At 38.7% G+C, this 20,820-nt stretch overlaps 1 protein-coding gene across 1 annotated transcript in view; it reads right to left on the bottom strand.

Moving 5' to 3' along the window:
• Positions 1-3,215: 3,215 nt before the first annotated feature.
• LOC145469049 (nephrocystin-3-like) overlaps positions 3,216-20,820 on the bottom strand; it is a 32,352-nt gene continuing 14,747 nt past the window's right edge. Inside the window, exons 10-34 of the mRNA XM_081452699.1 lie at positions 20,429-20,532; positions 19,721-19,835; positions 19,268-19,411; positions 18,754-18,851; positions 18,229-18,331; positions 17,660-17,742; positions 17,322-17,376; positions 15,485-15,568; positions 14,660-14,821; positions 13,662-13,762; positions 12,724-12,846; positions 12,308-12,408; positions 11,886-11,965; positions 11,488-11,609; positions 11,050-11,128; positions 10,659-10,699; positions 9,770-9,833; positions 8,804-8,931; positions 8,357-8,476; positions 7,570-7,621; positions 6,891-6,959; positions 6,216-6,247; positions 5,805-5,898; positions 4,691-4,816; positions 3,216-4,130 (exon numbers count right to left, since the gene is read on the bottom strand). Of these exons, the coding sequence (XP_081308825.1) occupies positions 3,954-4,130; positions 4,691-4,816; positions 5,805-5,898; positions 6,216-6,247; positions 6,891-6,959; positions 7,570-7,621; positions 8,357-8,476; positions 8,804-8,931; positions 9,770-9,833; positions 10,659-10,699; positions 11,050-11,128; positions 11,488-11,609; positions 11,886-11,965; positions 12,308-12,408; positions 12,724-12,846; positions 13,662-13,762; positions 14,660-14,821; positions 15,485-15,568; positions 17,322-17,376; positions 17,660-17,742; positions 18,229-18,331; positions 18,754-18,851; positions 19,268-19,411; positions 19,721-19,835; positions 20,429-20,532 (2,457 nt within the window). The 3' untranslated portion in view covers positions 3,216-3,953. The remainder of the gene's footprint in view (positions 4,131-4,690; positions 4,817-5,804; positions 5,899-6,215; positions 6,248-6,890; positions 6,960-7,569; positions 7,622-8,356; positions 8,477-8,803; positions 8,932-9,769; positions 9,834-10,658; positions 10,700-11,049; positions 11,129-11,487; positions 11,610-11,885; positions 11,966-12,307; positions 12,409-12,723; positions 12,847-13,661; positions 13,763-14,659; positions 14,822-15,484; positions 15,569-17,321; positions 17,377-17,659; positions 17,743-18,228; positions 18,332-18,753; positions 18,852-19,267; positions 19,412-19,720; positions 19,836-20,428; positions 20,533-20,820) is intronic.

Below are 20,820 nucleotides of genomic sequence, written 5' to 3'. Positions count from 1 at the left end.
TCTCTAATGTTTGATATATCTTTTCAGAGGAAGCCACAACCAACGTCACGGTTATGATCTCCCCTATTTAATCCGAATGAATTATTGATAAGTTTGAGATTACACCCTTACAAATTGCTCAATTAAAACAGTTTTTTTTTCTAATAAGACTACTTTTTATATATATACGCATTGCGGACCTATTTTTTCAACTTACCACAGTCTCTGTAAATTACACAAATGTCCAAGTACAGTGGCTCCTGCGAGACAGAACAAAGCGAAACTTAAAAAAGAGATCAGAAAACTTGATGCTTTCTTTGTTCCAGAGTGATTGGCAATGTGATTGGGAGATAAGAACCCGCAGAAAATATAACCATTATCGATTGAATAGGTTTCCTGCGGACCAGATATGTTTTGGTTTTGAGCATCTCGACAGCAACAAACATTACTTGCAGAAAATTTTGGACGATTATAATTTCGGACGAATAAACTGCCCGAAAATAAAGCTGTCCAAATTTTTAAGCTTTAACTAGCGCCAGAGCTCTTAATTTCCTTTACTGATGCCCGACTTTATGGAGCGAACTCTAGTTGAGACAAGGCTTGAAATACGCAATGGCTTGATGGTGTATCTGTAAAATCTCGAGGGTGCAGTAAAACTATCATTTTCATAGATATTTTTTTAGTCTAATTTGTGTTTTGTTGGCGAAAACTTACTTCAGCCATGTTTCAGCAAACTGTCCGAAATTTTTGTCCGAAATTTGTCCAAAATGAAACAAAAAGTGTTCGAAATAAAACGTTCGAAATTTTACCGTCCACAATTTTTTGCAAGCAATGTACCTATAACGGAATACCGCTGTGCCAAGACATCGTGACGTACCTTAATTAAACAAAGTGCACTTCCCACTCATCTTCTTTCTGAGAAGAACGACAGCAGCGTCTGTCACGTCACCCGCCCCAGGAAATAACGGTTCCTCACACTCCCCTTCATCGTCAGAGTCGATGCGAACGTACAACAAGGGAGGAGGGAGACAAAGAAATGTTAGGTCACTTTCGAGAACAGGAATGTTTTTCAGTCTTAGGAGAGCGAAGCTTTTGTAAATTTGTATGTCTGAATAGGAAGCCTTTTTAAAAGAGAGACGTCTGTGGAATACCGTATGTTCTTTTAAGAGCAATTCTCCAGGAAAGTGAAGCAAAGTTGGAAATGAAACCTTTTAACCCCCCCCCCCTTCAATTTTTGTGGAGGTAGGTTACCTTGGGGGATAAGCAAAAACAACCATATTGGAATAAGAACGTTCTCTGGTTAAAAATATATTAAAATCCTTCAACAAGAATTCCCGTCACCAAAGTTCAGACAACCCTCAGATTTTCAATGTAATGTTGTTTACAAAATTCCATGTAAAGACTGCCCTTGGAATTACATAGGAGAAACCGGAAGATGCTTCCAAACCCGAAAAAAGGAACATCAACGAAACTTGAAGAACTATTCAAATGGCTCTAATATTGCCAACCATGCGTGGCAAAACAATCACTCCATTGATTTCGACAATGCTTGTGTCATTGACAAAGGCAATTACCGCGTTCGAAAAACACTTGAATCTTGGCACACAGCAAAAACCGTCGACGCGGATAACAACTCAAAGCCGTTGCCTAGGCAATACTCCATTTTATTGTAATCAGGCCTCATTTACATTTTTATCTTCTTGCTTTTTTCTCGCTTGTGTTTATTCTCAATTTTTCGCACCCCATTCGTATATATTTTCGCTTGCGCGCTACATTCTTCATTCGTTAAAGGCTATAGACTGATAGCCGAAAGCTTATGTTTTTAATATATTTTTAACCAGAGAACGTTCTTATTCCACTATGTCTTATCCTGGTTACAGTTCTATTTTTACTAAAAACAACCATATTTGGATCGGCAGGTGTATCGTTGCCGTGGTAACCGCACTAGATGACGTCGGCCTCAGGACCATGTTTTTGAGCAAAAGTTCCACTCTCAAAAAGTAAAAGTCAACGAGTCTGGTTCTCGGGTGCATGCGAACCAATTCAAATGAAATTCATACAGATGATAGAGCCACTCTCCCAGTTTATAAAATTCGCCGTTAAAGTATTCTGGGTTTTATAAACAAGAAGAAAATGCTCGTCTTACTATGTTCCCTGTCAGCCATTTTGACAAGCAGGAAAAACAAGCCCAACCATATTCGTAATTTCTCCGAAAGTATTCTTTCCACATAGACCAAATTAGCAGCAGAGATTACACAGATATTGACGTTTCTAAATATCATAAAATCAATTTGGGGAAAACTATATTCTGGCCATGGGTGCTGAAGACACACGGGGCAAATTGCAAAAAATTGCAAAATTGGTAATTTTGAGGGCTCTAGTATTTGGCTCAAACAGGCTTTAGAGAGAGAAAATCAGCTTCAAAAGTAGCTTTTATCATCTTGTCTGTTACCTACATTTAGTTAATAAGGTTTTGGCCAACGAATTTGATGAAATATAAATTGATAAAAGAAAAACCTAACTTGAAGGTTTTGGAAATTTCTTCAGGATGCTTTCGTCGCATGGTTCTCTCCAGTGTCTCCTTCGCTCGCTCCATTTTCTTGACCAAATCCACTCAGCACAGACTAACGGTTACTCCAATCGAATATCCCGTTTGCCGTGTTTCAGACCAGAGATGATGATATAAGTAGCCTGCATACACTTGACAAAGAATAGTTGACAAGATCAAAACATGGTCGTAATACAAGCGATTTCTGCCATCGAGCACCTAAATCACTATCGCAATATCTGACTCGATTTTGGCCAAAGACGTTACTTTGGCTGTTCAAAGACATGCATTTGCTTTTGTATATTGATCTCGACACATTTACTTTACTTCCTGGTTGGATAATATCGATGAATCTGTCACTGCGGTCGGCTTTGCGGTCACTAAAGAGGCCCCGTCCACACTAACCCGGAGAAATTTGAAAACGCAACTTTATTTCTACGGTTAGGCCTACCGTCCACACTAATCCGTCACGAAAACGAAGCTTTTCGAAATCGCTGTTCAAACCGGAGGAATTTGAAACCACCGGCTTTTCGGTTTCGTGTGGATAGCACACATTTTGAAAACGTGGCTTTTCAAAAACGATGACGTCACGAAAATCTGGTGATTTTCCCACCCAAGTCTTTTTCAAACTCAAATCCAAAATGACCGGTGATTGTTGCGTCAGGAGATGAGTTAAACTACGAAAGAAGAAAAGAATGCTATCAAATATATAGACTGTGCTTTATTTTTCGTTGCTGTTTAGCTGCGTTATTATTTACAATGGTAGAAATAGTTCTATATAATGATGATTTATATTATAAAATCTCTTTATAACAAATAGTTTTTTTTATGATTTTACTTCGATCTGATTTGTTGCTGTAAAAGGCATAAAATATTTTCTGGTATTGCCTTGAGCAACATGCTTCAAAACGTAAAGGCCACGCTGTCAGAAGCATACATTGTATTCGCATAAATACTTTTTTCCTTTTATAAATATAAAACTGATAGGTAAAAAGAGCTTTCGATGAGAAGCGTGACTTTCCGATCAAAATTATGCGTGACTAGTATTGGTACTTCTACTATCCGGGTTTTAACGAACCAATCAAAACACTTCTAGAGCGGTTTTCAATCGGGTGTCGAAAACCAAAACCAAAGTAATCACTCTAGGCCTCTAGCCAATCACAAAGGACAGAAAATCCAATGAACCAATCAAAACTCGAAGTAAATACATGTAGCTGGCGCAAAGCGCGGGAAAACGTATGCGAGCGCGTCACGATTAGTTTCGACTCTACTTCTGATTGGATGAAAAAGTGGCGCGAGTTTTTTTTAAGCCAATCATGTAGCGTATTACATATTAAAGCAAAACAAATTACTTATTGACACTCAAGTAAAAACCGCTCTATCGTAAGCCATTTCAAAAGTGCTGTAAAGGTATTAGTCGGCTATATCATAACGCTATCACCCTGGAAACACTGTCATGAGTTTGTGGAGACTGTGAGTGTTTTCTCAAACCGCTATTACTAAGTACGCTCAAGGAAGACCGACGAGAGAGTCCATGATGTGGTTCGTTTTCTCTGATGTCGTTAGCTCGCTTGTACAGCTGGGCTGCCTTCTCTGGAGAACCCTTGAGAACACGGCGAATAAAATAAATCAAACACACTGATTAGCTTCATAACTATGGGATGTGTTTTACATGATCTCAATTCTTAAGTCTGGTTAAAACCCTTGTGTGATCATTCAAATGAAAGCTATTGAGCAGTACTTTCGTGTGGTACTGTTTATTATGCTGTAAAAGGTGGTTCTAACTTTTAAGTCTGTGGATGAAACCCTAGTGTGTGACCATTCTAAGGAAAGCTACTGAGCAGTACTTTCATGTGGTGCTGTTTATTATGCAGTACAAGGTGGTTCTAACTTTTATAAGTCTGTGGATGAAACCCTAGTGTGCGACCATTCAAATGAAAGCCACGGAGCTGTACTTTCATGTGGTACTGTTTATTACGCTGTACAAGGTGGTTCTACCTTTTCATTCTGTGGATGAAACCCTATTGTGCGACCATTCTAAGGAAAGCTACTGAGCAATACTTTCACGTGGTGAACGTCTTGGTATTTTTAATGTTTGTGCATGGAATTGGGAAACTCTTTAAGGTTAAATGGTTAAACAAAACAATAATCTGCTCATCATACCAGGTCATAACTTAGCTTGGCAAGGTTCACAAGCATCTCTGCCACTTGTGGGTGAGATCCACCTAGGGTGTCTACATAGATCTGTAGAGCTCGCTCATACAGTGGTAATGCCTCTGACTGTCTGTCCTGTCAATCACAATTTGAAGAATAATAGCGCGTTTGTGAGGCTGAAGCTTCGAGGGTTAGTTCTTCACTACTGATGGATTGTGGGTTGCAAAAATGTTAAGTTAAAGGAGCTCAGTCACGGTTTGCGCGTATTGAAAAGTTTAGCCTCAATTTTTCAAATTCGTCGTTTGCAATCCGTGTTAATCTTCTCCATCCTTAGCCATCCTTGTTCCTTTATGGTTTATCATTATCTCGTTGGTGGTTTTCTTTCTTACTAAACTGTTATTTTCAGGTTTCCTACCATTCAAAGGTAATTTTGTATGTGGCCAAAATAACTCAAAATACCGTGACTGCGCCCCTTGAAAGTGATTCAAAATACAAAATTATCGCAAAATCGTAGAATTAAAGTGTCGCTAAATATGCGCACCTCAAAATCGCGACATAAATGACTCGCAAACATTTTCATGTTTATATCGTGTGAATGCTAGAATGTTCCAGTTTCTAAACACACAAACAAACCACCAACGCGCACAATGCTCTGATGAAGGGCTAACGCTGTCTAAGGTACACTGATCCTTAAGAGTGATTAGATCCGAGTCTCCTTACAATATCAAAACATTCTCAAACAGACGTAATGAGAAAGTACAAAATCGTCAACCAGGGAATATTGTCTTGATGTAACACCAAATTTTCAGAACTTACATTTTTCATAAACAAATGTCCAGGACTTCTCCAGGACTCAGATTGATTTTTCCAGGATTCTAAAATTCACATTAACCCTTTAACTCCCAAGATCTCAATGGTAATTTTCCTTACTGTCTGCCATACATTTCATATTTTTTACTTGAGTTAAACAGATTTCCAGAACTTTCTAGAACCAGCAGCCTTTTTCCAGGACTTTCAAGTCTTGCAAAAAGCCACAATAAAATTCCAGGACTTTCCAGGTGTACGAACCCTGTAGAGAGAATTTACATTGAATCATTGGAGTTTTAATTGTTCGGCAATATACCTGTAGACATAAAACGACAGCAAGGTTGTGGAGCACTGTGGCTACACTCAAATGTGATTTTCCAAAAGTCTTTTCTCTGATTTCCAGGGCCTGTCTGTAGGGAGAGGAAGAAAAACATGAGAACGAAGCGTGACTCCTACACAGTAACAAGAGGCCATTGTGCCTCCTGTTATAATGACCAGTAAAATTACACAAAGTAGGAAAGCAAGTGCCTGAACAAGAAGAGATCAAGTCGAACAACACAGTCTTAAAACAATTTATTCACAAAACTTCCTAATTTATTCTCAAAACTTCATAATATATTCTCAAAACTATATAATTTATTCTCAAAACCAGATAATTTATTCTCAAACCTACATCATTTATTCTCAAAACTACATAATTGAACACGAAGCCAAATGTTACACGTACCTGTATAACGGTTCCGCTGCAGAATATTTACCCTAACAAAAACAAAAAATAATTATGATAAGAAATAATTTGAACTGATAGACACCATATGAGACAACAATACTACTGACTCGTCCCAATCCCTCTCGGACAAATTCCTCATAAGAGACCGGATGAGTCAGATAAGATAGCAAAATGATACGAGATTATAACACATGAAACAAGTTTATAATCTGTTGCATCCATTTAACTTTCAGTGCAATTCATGCCAATGCATTGGCAATTTGTTTTGAAGATGGCATGGAGACGTAAAACAATACTTAGTATACGTTGGGAAACCGTATAAATGCGAGTTTAATTAAGGATTTCCATAATGGGTGATAATTGAAAATTCTCTCAAAATTACACGAGACTTTTAAGTAGTGAAAAGGCAAGAGTAATTTAATTTGAGTTTTTAAAAATCACGAGTTGTGTAAATCCTTGATTGCTCGAGTTTTCACTTGATTACCCATTTATTATATGCTGAGAAAATTACGAGTGCACACATTCAGTAAATTTGAACTGGAGTCCAAAATAACAAAAAAAAACAGAAAAATTTGCCTCCTTTCAGCCAATCCCAATGAACTAATTTTCTCAATCATATAATAAGCTCATTTATATCTGAGATCTCCTAATTGCTCAGAAAATCTTTCATACCTGTTTTCTGTAAAGCACTGCCAAGTGTTTGATGGTAGATGCCACACTGCCATGATGTGGTGGAAAGGCCTGAAGAGAAAAACATAGTTTACAACAAAACTCAACTGTCTTCTGAGCTTGTTAGTCCTGTCATTCAATCAGTGATAAATTGCTTATTTCCTGTTACTTAAATAAGTTGAATAAGATAACAAGACAATGAAAAAGATAATTAAGGAACATAAAACCTTTTAGAACTGCCTAGCATGTCAAACTATGGTTGCCTTGTCGGCACAATTCTCCGAAGAGCTTTCTGACTTCCAGCAGTGTGTGTTACTGCGCTTATACCGCAAATTTGGACACGTAGGTAAAAAGAAGCACCAAATAAGGTTTGGTAACAAGCTTTCACAGGAAAAAAATTATCCCACGCACTTATTTGGAAGGAGAAAAGGTCTCTGCAATACAAGTGGCATCAAAGGTTTACATGTATATGGAAGATGGTTGTCCTGGGCGAACACGTTCATAAGTTTGTTTTGCAGAATATATGATCTTTTTATTTCATTTGCTCTTGAAAGCTCATAGATTCCCTATCATAAACTGACTGTCCCTTCCTCCCTCCCTTGGGTCAACACAGTGACATCACCTTTCATTAGGGGTTTTTTCCTCTTGAAAAAGTGGTGAAGTTTGATTCTCGTCTTCTTACCTTTAATCGAATCTGATACGCTCTTACATAGAGAGGTTCTGCTTTGTCATACCTGCCAAACAACAATTACACAAGGAAAAGCTTCTTATTAAGCGAGTCCAGCTAACAATTAAATTTACTCAAGGTAATATTCACAAAGAACTAAACATCAGACTTAAAAATTCTACTATATCGTAGACCAGCAAATGACCTTGGGGCTACTAATCTTCTTTGGTCCCTGAAAACAGCTTTCTTTTGTTCAACTAGTTTGAGATTTTTTGGTCATTAGAGTGTGAGTCTAGGAACTACAGTGCATACCGGACAGACTTGGGAGAGTAAGTAGTAATTATTGACTCAGAGAACACACATATAATAAATAATACACCATTTGAAAGGCATTGTTTGCGGATTACCATATATCATACTAACAGCCATAGAGGAAGTCGCTGGAAAATATCTTATTCGTCCTATAGTTGAGGTATGCTCCTAATTTATAGCTTAATTTTCAGCTCTTGATGTGTTGGTTATGGTCAGATATTAACTTAGCCGTTAAAGTGTAAGAGTAAAAAATTGCCAAAATTGTAAGGATAGTTAATCATATAAGAAGGGGTGATCATATAAGTCTCATATAAAACGGGGTCTCATATGAAACGTTTCATATAAGACTGGGTATCATTTTATGCATTCAAAAGACAGATCTATCCAAGGCCTTTTGCTGTTCAAATTTGAACCAAATTGTCCAAATATTGAACATACAGTGGGCACATTGTGCAGCAATCTTGGGAGTGAGAGGGTGAATGATACTTACATCTTTTGATCATTGTACAAGGCTGCTAAGTTATGAAGCGACTGTGCTACATCTGGATGATCAGGACCCAGGACAGACTCGCGCATCTCCAAGGACCGCTGAAAAAATGACCTGGCAGCTCTGTTGTGGAATGGAGAGAAAATTGTCTTGTGACAGTCACCCATACAAGCGTTACTGTACTGAGCTACTTAACGTTCGTCCTCTACCATGCATGTTGCTTAATCACTTTAAAAACATTAAATCAAGGCTGCACCTAAATTTAACGCACCAATTTTTAGCCTATTCCCATCGGTTCTACTGATCCTTAGTTGCGTTTTCTGATGGTTTCAGGCACGGTTTTTCGAAATCAGAAAGCTTATGGTATGTCTCGTAAACGCAGGCAAATATCTTTGAACTTGTCCCTGAAACTGAAGAAAGACGCAAAACAAGGTGGTATGTTTAACTCACTCATAATTGTTTTGAAGAAAGTATAACACTCCCAGTTCATTGAGTGACCGAGCCAATTCAGCACTAGGTGATCCACGAGCCAGCTCTTCCATTTGGAGGGTTTTCTTTTTTAAATCACTGAGTTCAACCTGCAGACAGGAAAAGAGCTTTCACCTTCTATAAACATTCAAAAAAGAACCCACATTTTCTCCTGGCAATACACTTCAATGCTAACCCTGCCACAGCTCAGTTAAAGAGGTAACAAATCAAAACACTGGAACAACAACCAGCAACAAGTTTTATGGAACTTTTCTGGATAGAAATCTTGACATGGAGAAATCCCTGAAGCATGCGAGCATGGAGGGAGGGGAGAGGGGGTATACGGGTTATATAGGTGTGTGCAGACCCAAAGGGTATGGGTTTTTAGCCGTTTAAGTGAGAAATGGGGTATGAATTTTGGCCATTTTGGTCTCAAATAGGGTATGGTTTTTGCAATGTACCGGTAGTTTTGAATTGAGTATGTTTTCTAGAAGAAGCTATCCTACCTAACAAAAGCAAATAAACATTGCCTTTAACATTGGTCTGAACCAGGGAACTGAAACGCGGTATTGATTTAAGTGTCAGGTGTTACATGTAAATAGGGTATCAAATTTTTGGTCAGGTCATAAATATGGTAGGGAAGATCACAGAGCTTGGTCTTAAATAGGGTAAAGGTTTTGGAAAGCGGGCCACACACCCCTGGCCAATTTTGCAGGGAGGCCCCCTCCCCCTCCCCCCCCCCCCACCCTTACTCCGCACGGCCCTGAAGCTTGTCCCAGGGTTAGATTCAGAGAAAAATATTGTTCCCTTGTGTATACCACCTGCAATAAAACTGTTTGAAGAGACTTGCCTTCCTGTCTTGTCCTCTTGCATTGATCCTTATCTCAGACAAACAAAAAGAACCAAGTACACAAACTTGTTTCAATGAAGCAACATTTGTACACTTACTACTGAGTTTGTTTTCTGTTTGATTCCCTCAGCCTGTTTGTGTAAAGATTCTGCCATGGCATGCCTGGAAGATAGAGGAGGAAACACTGTCCTCAACAACGTAAATTGAAATATGCTCCAAAGCACTAGCCTATTAATGTTATTTCGTGAAAGGCACAGTGTGAGTAACATTAAGATCGCAGATGTAATTGACCCACCAGTGCAATTGGCCCTATATTACCAATATTTCAACAGCTCTGCGACCTTCGAAATCAAAACACTCTTTGCATCAGACTTCCGTCAATCAAACAGTGGTACCTTATATGGAATACTGGTTGGCAGAAATGGCTGCACACTCAGCAAAAATGTTGGGAACAACAAAGATAGCTTTGAAAAAGTGAGTATCGAACTACCATCAGAGGAAGGAACACAAACATTGAACAGCCTGCACAAAAAAGTAAGTTAGTGATTTATTGTAAGTTGCTTCATGAAATCAATTTGCAGATGTATTCAACTGGCATTCAAACTTCCTAGAGTTCGCCATCACCAACCTTTCCTCTTTGAATGTGAAGCCACGTGACTGCTGTTTGATTGACGGCTATTTCAAAGGGTGTGTTTTCAATTCAAAGGTCGCATAGCAATGAAAACAGTGGTAACCAGTTCCACTTTTAATAACATCAAGCTTCATTTCCTAACCTATGGACCTTGATCTGAGCTTACAAACTAATAGATGCTCATTTAGTTTTTAGAACATACATGTAGTTTGACGAAAGAGCAGTTACATTTTGAACAGGAACAACCGGCACAAGTGTTTGTCAAGGAGAGCACTGCTGTGGGGTTCTACCAGCAATTTTGCAGATGGAAACGTCATCGTGTAGATAATAACATATTTTAAAGGAGAGCTACTCACTTCTCTTGTTTCTTGTACAAAATAGCCAAACCTTCCAAATCCTGTTAAAAAAAAAAGTCAAGAGTTAAAGGTTGGAACAATTTAGACCTTTACACAGGGGTTTTATTGATGTTTTCAGCAGGAGAGCAACTGAGCTGGTTTTCACAGGCAGGCAAACGTTTTGAACTGACCTTCTTTATAAGAAAAACTTTCCTCTACATGTACATGGTCACAACAAGTGGGCAAAATCATCCTCTCAGCCAGACAATTTGTCCAGTGCCTGGCCCTTAATTAAACCCCTGTTTTCATGCACTGATAGTCAGAGTTAACTGTTGGGGTGTGGAAGGGGTATTTTTCACTAACATGCTTAACTAGTAAAACGATAAAACACTGTTGGCTATGAGCCATGTACCTTCACAAGTGAGGGATGGTCACTTCCAAGAGAATTTTTCTTGATTTCGATAGAATGTTTGAAGAATGCCTCAGCTGGACTGAAAGTGGACAGAAATAGAGAAATGACATTAAAAGCATAGAGAAACTTAAACTAGGCACTTTAGAAAAGAGTAGGGTAGACAGGGTTCAAGAAAAGAACCATCTGGTCAACTCAGACAAGTAGATTTTCCTGCTGGGCAAATAACTTTTCATTTTCACTTCCCAAAGGGCAAGGGCCCAGGCAAGTCGTCTGCCAAGTAAATAATAGAAAAAAGTACACCAAGTCTTGCTCAGGGCAAGCGACATTTGAGAGTTGCAAAGGGCATGCTGAAATTAGTGGGTTTTTTCTAGCCTTGGGGAGGCTGAGGGTATCTAGAGTAGAGTACAGCAGAGAACAGAGTTTCACGCCAGTGTTTACCTAAACTTTCCCCACTGTGCATTCAGACCAGCAAGATGATGTAGTGACTGTGCCACAAGTGGATGGTCTGGGTCGAGTACTGTCTCCCTTATCTCCAAGGATCGTTGAAGCAGAGGAGCAGCCTAGTTACAACAAAATTCGAGATTAAATCATTACTCTCCCTACTGATTATATAAATTTCTTTTATGGCAAGTTATGAGAATTTGGTGCTAAATCTGTACTTGGTGATTTTCTTTATTCTTATCATGTGTCTGCCTGACATTGTATAGATTACTTGGACCATGTATGTCCTGGTAGCAATGCTGTTCTCCTACAAACCTTACTTAGTATTTAAAGACAAACTTTACAATTGAACAGTCAATAGCAATCTTCAAAACAATTGAGAAATATCTACCAACCTGGCTTAGAAGTCCTAAGCATTTTAGAAAATGTCCAACAACTTCAAACATCTCTGCAGTTGATGCTGAAAGTTCACTCTCTGGAAAGACCAAAAGAAAGTTAAGTGTTGTTCAAATAGCCACAGCTGTAACTCAAAGGGTGATAATTGAAAATTTTGTCCACAGATTGAATCCTACTGGGAACCAGGCTCTTTTGATCATCTACAAAGGGAGGGGGGTTGTAACTTCAAGAGTATTAATTTCACACCATGATAACCAAACTTAAAGGATATGGATACTTCATGAATGCATCCTCTGACAATGGGGTGGGGGGGGGGGGGGGGGGTTTCCATCAGTTAACTTCTGTGTGCTACAATAATTTTAAAAGATCTTGATTTCTAATTTTTTTCTGTTGTGTTACCTTCTATATTTTACATACTAACCAGCCTCAATCTTTTTTAGCACATCAATATATTTCATTCCTAGTGATGCTTGATCAACTCCAAGGTAGTGCCAATAGTTTATTAGCTCAAATATGCGTCCCCTAAAAGATGAAACAGTGCATATTTAAACAGTAGCCCTAACCAACGAGTAACAATGATTAAAACGGTCTAAAAATACTGTTAAGTTTTTGGCTGCTAGTCTGAAACCTTAAACAAATGATTGTGAAATTGCAGAAGGAACATATTTCTAGTACATTGCATCTTTCTTTAAATTGTTTTGAAAACAAAAATTGATTGACTGCTTGATCAGGAGTTATTCAAGAGGGTTGCTGACACATATAAGGGAAAAAGACAACCTAAGGGAACACAAGGAACATTGTGGAAAAAAACGTAAATAAACCATTGATAGTTCTCACCGTTCAAAGAGTACTTTGAAAACGTTTGGATTCAGTAGACATTCTGCAAGCTTCTCCTTTTCACAGGCTTTCTTTAAACTCCATGGTAATTCATCAGTTACTCTCCAGCTCACTTGGTTTACACTGAAAAATGAGCATACCTCATGTCTCTAACTATAACCACTACCTACAAAGTCTGTTAAGTATCTCACTGTCCTACAGATTGGGGACCCATCCACAGTACTCTGGAGGAATTTGAAAACGGACATTTCACTCTGAAAAAGCATCAATTTAAAGTGTTTTCTGTCCACACTACACCAGAGAAATTTAAAACTGTAACAATCACCGGTCATTTTGGATTTGTGTTTGAGGAAAACTCGGTCAGGGAAATGACACAACTATTTTGATGCCATCGTTTTCAAAAAGCTCTGTTTTCAAAGTGATTTTCATCCACACAAACCACAAGCTGGCATTTTCAAATTCCCCTTGATTGAAGTGCATTTTCAAAAAGCTCAGCTTTGGTGACGGATTAGCGTAAATGGTGGGCCTAACTGTAGAAATAAAGCTTTGCTTTTAAATTCCTCTGGCATAGTGTGGAGAGGGCCTGAGATGACCCCAATGCTTCATCAGTGCTTTGCTTTATAATGAACTCCAGTTCCTTAGCATGAAGTCACTGGATGTATCATGACTTCCTCTAGCTGAGATGTTAGTCCATCACAGGTTTCAGTACCTCTAGACATTAATTTTGTCATGTTTTACTGGACTGTGAGATCAATCATGTTCTTTAGCTAAGATTACACTTACATGTATAGCCTGGATCTTATCTTGCTACAGTTTGTGTCAATATCATTCATTTGACACGTTGTCATTTTGATCCTCACTCTGAAGAGAATTTTTAGAACAAGCGAAATATTGCATGGCAAGTGCAATGGAACAATCGTCAATGCTACATACAGTACCTTAACTTTCCTTCAAAGAATGCCGTAAAGGATTCCTGTGCTTCTGCGATTTCTTGCAAGTCCTCTTCAAAGGAAAATGCTTCATTTATTGCTTTTATGACCTGAAAACAGCCAAAAAAAATAAAATAAAATAAAATATAATTAAAACTAATAAAATACATATGCATACATGGTTGCAATTTCACTCCTTTGTGCACACTGTATCAGTATCTACTACTGCATGAAGTAAATACTGGTTATTGACCAAGCATGAGGTCAAGATGGCTGGATATTGGGTTGGAATGAGGTCCATATCCAGCCATCTTGACCGAACAAGATTGGGTAATAAATGATGTATCATAAGGCATACAGGACACCATTTTCTTGTGTGACACAACAGGCAATCCTAAAAGGGCAAGACTGCCTCAGCTTGCCCGCACAGGTGGCCAATCACAGTGTTGGATTTGGTTCATCTTGCATGCTCATGGAGCTATACAATAGCCATAAGAGAGCCATAAAAAGAGGTACCTTAATACATGAAATTTTCACGACATGTTAATTTTGCAAATTTCACAATTTAACAAAAAATGTGCCACTCAAAAACGTGAAGTTAAAGTGATTCAAAATACAAAATTTTGGCAAAAGCATGGAATTTAAGTGTTGCAAAATATGCGCACCTCAAAATCGTGAAATAAGTGTGTCACAAAAATTTCAAGTAAAAAGGTAACAGTAAGGAAGTTAAGTCTGCATACACGCCAAGTGGCCCATCAGGTCAGACCTTATCCCGGTTTCTGTAGCATAAAGCAACCAAGAGTATTTCTACCCGCCCCGGATGGGATTAAGTCTGCCGGTACCCATTTATACACCTGGGTAGAGAGAGGCAATGTGAGAGTGAAGTGTCTTGCCCAAGAATACAAAGCAATATCCCCAGCCAGGGCTCAAACCCGGACCGCTTGCTTCGGAGATAAGCGCGCTAACCATGAGGCCACCGTGCCTTCCCTAATAAGGTAAAAGCTGACCTGTTTATTTGCTAAGGACATGAGTCCCATCCTTGTGACAATAATACCACTGTGGTGTAAGGCATCAGACAGGTTTAACCAGTCAGACCACTTCATGGTGATGAGCTTGAGGAGCTCGCACTCACTGACACCATTACGGGCCAACATGATTAGCAGAAAAACCTACAAACAGAACAACAGCAAAGAAACCACAATCAGGAATCAACATCTCTTGTCAGATGTCTTACTTTCTCAGTCACATACATTCCTTTCATTGTTTAATTGTTAGTCCATTCTTTCTGCATGCATAAGCAACTCTTTTACGCATGCATATGCATGCTTGTATCCCTTCATTCAGAATCAAGCTAGAAAAATTTCCTCTTGGGACATTGCAAAAGCAATACAGAAAGCAGTTCAGTGTCCCTTAGTAGTTACTATCTAAAGATTTTGTGCATGCTCTGATACACCATGAGATAACCCAATTCACTGTTCTACCAGCAGTGGTAGGAAAAGTCTGTGTACAAGCTTACTGGCTCACCAGGCTGGCGCCTATATTTTATCTTCATTTCTGTTGCCTGACGTGACCAGGAGTAATCTACATCCCCCCCCCCCCCCACCCTGGAGGGGATGCTAGTCTGTTACAGGGCTACCCCTCCCACCATAAAACTCACCAGTACCCATTCATAGACCTGGGTAGACTAAGGCACTGTCAGACTAAAGTGTTTTGCCCAAGAAACAGTACACAGCATGGCAATTACAAACTAATTACAGCAATTATACCACATATAAAAGTGATTTATTGGTTCAACTAACAACCACTTGGGAATTACGGATTTGAATACACACCTTTCTAAGTTTCCGTTCAGACGAAAGATGACCAAACTGAATCTTAATACGGTTTAGAATGTGACATAGAAGATCAACGGTGTTCTACAAACAAAACATGAAACAACCAGTAAGATCCCAATGTTATCTAAAGCAATGTTAATGTGCAATGTTAATGTTAATGTTAAAAAATGAGAAAAGCCCAGAAGAAAATGGAATGATACTTGATATGGTGCGACCAACTTCAGGAATGGGTTATGACCATATGTGATCAACATGGTCAAATATAACCTACCATGGGTACCAGAGGAATATTGTTCCAAGGTCCAAAAGAAGGCCTCACTAGTAAACAAAGTGCTGCATTCTCTCTGACCCTGGGAAAAATTCCTTGGGTACCCAGGGTAAGTATAACCAGGTTTGATAAATACATGAGACCTTACAATATATCAGATAAATGTATTTTCCTGACACATGATTACACTTTTTCGGAGTCACATAACATGCTAAGACAAATTACTGCTCTTGGCATTTTATGTGACTAAGAAAAACTGACAATTGTCGGGAATAGCCTATTTAAGAATCAATAGACTTAAACTATATATTTTTATATCATACTCTTTTATAATTCATATTTTTTTATATATGTATTATCAGAGTTAATTTCTTTTCCTTTCTTTCTTTCTTTCTTTCTTTCTTTCTTTCTTTCTTTCTTTCTTTCTTTCTTTCTTTCTTTCTTTCTTTCTTTCTTTCTTTCTTTCTTTCTTTCTTTCTTTCTTTCTTTCTTTCTTTCTTTCTTTCTTTCTTTCTTTAATATATATTTTATAATCAACTTTTATAATTTAGTTGGTGCGATGTCTTAATGATTTTACCAACTTAATAAATGTAGATAGAACTAACATTTACTAATTAACACAAACTTGAATGTCAGCATTTAACAGTTTGGGATAGGTGTAACTCAAAAAAAGAGGTGAGCCTTGCACATGACATACAGAACCGGAGATATCATTTTTTTCAACAATTTCCGTGACGCTTTCACGACTCCCATTCACAATTGACTCGCTGGCGCATGCCGAAAGCCGGAACGTTTTTCTCCTATGCAAAATTAAATGTTTGTTTGAGTTAGCGGTTATTGCAGAGTGAGCAAATGTAGGTAACTGAATCATTCAGAGTGAGCAAGATTCGCAAAATCAACTCTTTGCCCCTGTGATCGCACAAATTGAAACGCATGTAACTCTACTTGTAGTTACGTTCGATGTTACCTTTGTTCGATATGAATCGAGCAAACGATCGATGCATATTTTATGTTGGACGGTCCCATCAATTTGACGAACTGCAAAGCGGCAATCGTTACCCGTAACCGGTTTCTTACGCGTAATATACGCCATACTAAACGCTTCAGTGATTCTCGAGAGAAACGAGACGCAGCTGGCGAGAAACGAGAAACGTCTCGAGAGAAATGAGACTCGTCTCGCGAGAAACGAGATGAGAGGTGGTAACTTACTTTTGAGCGGTACTGTAATTATATATATAAAGGGATGATAAACACAATCCTTAGTCTCACTTAGTAGGAATATATAATATGCACAGATAGATTTTCCCCTGGAAATAAACACACCCTCTATCCCCCAATTTTATGTAGAATTTTATGCAAAATGGCAGTTATTGATGACATTCAATTAAATATGTGTAACCATGCCCAATCCTAGCTACATGGTCACGCTGAATTGTGTGTGAAATTCCACATCTACCAGGCCGATCACAACCCACTTTTACACTGCAGAACTTCTGTTTCTGTACTCTGCAGCTGAAATGATTCGATTTGTGCAGAGCTTCTCTAAATTCAAGATTCCATAATTACCATTTTGGATAGCAAAACATTAAGGTGGTCCTGCAGAACCTTCCTGTCTTTCCATCTAAACAGGAAAGAAATTCAGAACAGCTTAAAACAAGTGCCCAACTTAAAAGTTCACAAAACTCTGCAAAGCTTAGTCATTTATACACAATAATAAGAGTAGATAAGTACAGTTGACTTGATAACTCAAAGCCTCGCCAACTCTAACATCGTGATAACTCAAACCAAAATTGATTTCCCCTGGATTTCTGTCCTGCATTGACTGTAATTTTATCTACGGTAACCCAGACCCTTGATGACTCAAACTCCTGCTAACCCAAAGCAATTGAAGAAGGGTTACTTACTCAGCTAATTCTGCAGCCACTAGAGATAAAAACCTTGGATTACATTTGTCTTCTGAAGACGAATTCAGAAGCATTTCATTGGCCTGTTAAAAGGATTAAAAAATGTCAGAAAGTGGCCATTGTACATACCACATGTATTTGTTAATTAAAAAAAAACAATTGTCATGAAGGCATGGGTCTGCATCGGGTTTGCAGTATCTCATACTGCCAGAGCTGAAAGCATTGAAAATAAGAGTATTTCTACTTCCTATTGGATGATTTGCCTGTTGACTGCAGTTTACCCCTCCCCCAATCATCAAATTTGCCACTACCCATGATTTATACACTAGGGTGGAGAGAGGCACTATGCATGAGAGTAATGTGTGTTGCCCAAGAACACAACACAATGACCCTGATCAGGGCTTGAACCCAGATGTCTTGGTCAGCAGTCCAGCGTGCTGACCACGAGGCAACTGCACCTCTCTGTCACCCTGAAGCTGAACCATTTAACTTAGCCATATTGCATAGGCACTCACGCAAAACACAAATATGAAGAGCCTGATGACAGGCTAGTGTATGCAATGACTAACCTGCTCCTGGGGAACACTCACAGCATGATGGTTGAGGGAAGACAGCAACAGCTCAACACTTCCTTTGACATCCAAAGGATGAAGAACAAGTGACGACCATGATCTGATGAGAAAAAGGACAGGTATTTTGAAATTAACTTTTTTTGTATCCAGAAGTAAATTCCATGCTTTGTTTTGAGGATCATGGGAAAAATGAGAGATCATAAACCTACAGAATTATGCTACCAAAATAAACTCTAGCCAAAAAGTTAAATAAAATAAAATAAAATAAAATAAAATAAAATTAGTAAACTCTAGCCACCGAATCTGTTCCAAACTGCAACTTTATACATTAATCTAATGCACAACACCACTTGCCATCCAAGATATGAAGCAAAACCCTTAGAGCCCAATCATACTTAAAGCCTGCTACACGTAGTTCAATTGCATGTTCTAAGAAAATTATCTTCTCCAGCACACTTTATTCTTCATCGCTTCCTATTGAATGGAAGTAAAAACTACAACAAGCACTAAAAAGAGGCTTACCTCCAAGCTAAGGGGCAGGTGCTTTCTGCAACAGATAAAATTACTCTCGCACCAACAGGCAATGGATCTTGCAACCACTGCATGTGGCTGGGAGCTCCCTGAAAAAAGAGAGCACAAAAAGTTGTGTTAAAAAATAATGTAAATCAAAATGCTTGGATGCAGAGGACAACATAATGAAATATTAAACTGCTTGGCTTGTATGATGCCAGATCTCTTGACCAAGAAAAGCTTGTACTAGACATCACTTTAAGTGTGAATAAAACCAAATTGACTGCAAGGTTCGTACAATAGCAAAAGGGCAAAATGATTAGCCAATATTTTAACTAGTGAAGCTAGTCTTTTTCAGGGCCATTACATGTAGTATCATTTGATGGTATTGGCCCCAAAACAGACTAGCTACTTGAAATATTAGCCAAATAGGTTTTGCCCTTTTGCCATAGAATGCTGCCTTGCAATCAGTTTGGTTTTATTCCAACAATTTGTTTCGATAATGAAGATGGCCTGTAACTCGCACCTGTAATCTGTCAGCTGAATCAATTACTAGTGTGACACCACCATGGACTTTAAATGCAGCTTTCTCTAGCCACCTCGGAAACTCCTCTTGTAACTGTACTGGGTCACATGACACTGAACGTGACGATGCTAGCTGTTTCATTAACTGTCAATCAAGTTGGGAAAAAAGAATATAAATCCCTAGAATAACAAAGCAGCTTGTTTGTGTGTCCAGAACGAAATTCTTCACATGTACTAACATTAACTGCAGGGAGGTGAATGAACTGACCTAACATACCTGGTATGATAAGGCATAATGTGCACGGTTAACAGATTTTTTTGTAGGTATTTATTTGTAGACAATCAACCAATTACAAGAAACGTAACCTAAAATTTAATGATACTATACAGAACACATGTATAGGCATACTTAGATGTAATGTAAGTATAAATATAATCTACAAGAAGCTATCACCTGTATAGTAAATCTTCGCAGCATCAGAAGGGGATTAGCACTAGATGCTGACGATGATCCAACAAAGTGGTACAGGACAAGCCTTCCAGACAGGCTGCTTTGTTGTAAAGCTATCCTAGAAAAAAAAGAAGACAGGTGTTTATTGGTTAGTGGCTCAAAGGCTCCCATACTCAGCTCATGTTTCTGAAGTATGAAGTAGCTAGGAGTACTGTTACTCCCCCGGGATGTGATGCTAGTTCACGACAGGTTACTCCCAAGCATTCTGTCAGGTTGACTCTGTCAACAATTTGCTGAATCACATTATTTTTACTCTGCATGGTGGGGAAAGCCACTGTGCAAGTAAAGAATCTTGCCTAAGTAAACATCATGATGACCTAGTAAGGAACCTTCGAATGTAGACTTCTCAATACAGAGTCCAATGCCTCAGCTAACCAGAAAGCCACTGTACCTAATGGTATAATGAAAGGGTACAGGGAATCTTTAAAGCAAGCAATATTGCTGTCCAGCAACAGAACTTTAGCAAAATTATGTTCATATGTAACATACAGGGTAGTGCTTTTTGACAGTCTTAAATCAGTCTGTTGATCTGTCTGTCTGTCTGTCTGTCTGTCTGTCAGTCAGTTGGCTGGCCACTTAGCCAACCAGCCGGCCAGCTGGCTGGGTGATAAAATAAATTTGGTGTATAACACTCAGTCCCTAGTTACCAACCATTTTGCCAGCAGAAGTGATTTTCCAAGGCCAGCATCTCCCTTGACAACCATGGGAGCTTTGAGTCCTGCACTTGATACATGTTCATTGAGGTCACTGTAGAACTGTCAAATAATATAAAGAACAAGTAATTAATTACACAATGGCTGTTGTTCAGGTCACCAAACTTTCAAGTATTAGATGGGAGGGGTTTGGTAGCCTAACAAGTACTATTATGGACTCTGGATCAATCAGTCTGGGTTCATACACCCACTAAGTCATTGTACTGTGGTCTTGTTAAGACACCTTACTCTCGCAAAGCCCCTCTCCAACCAAAGGAATACAGGCATGGATCTAGGATGAATGTTGACTGATTTCTAAAACAACAAGTGCCGCAGAAGAAGGGTCCCTGC

The sequence above is a fragment of the Orbicella franksi genome, chromosome 15 (genome assembly GCF_964199315.1).
Source record: "Orbicella franksi chromosome 15, jaOrbFran1.1, whole genome shotgun sequence".
NCBI lineage: Eukaryota > Metazoa > Cnidaria > Anthozoa > Scleractinia > Merulinidae > Orbicella > Orbicella franksi.
The sequence above is the reverse complement of the archived record's forward strand: the minus strand, read 5'-3'. Positions and strand labels throughout refer to the sequence as shown.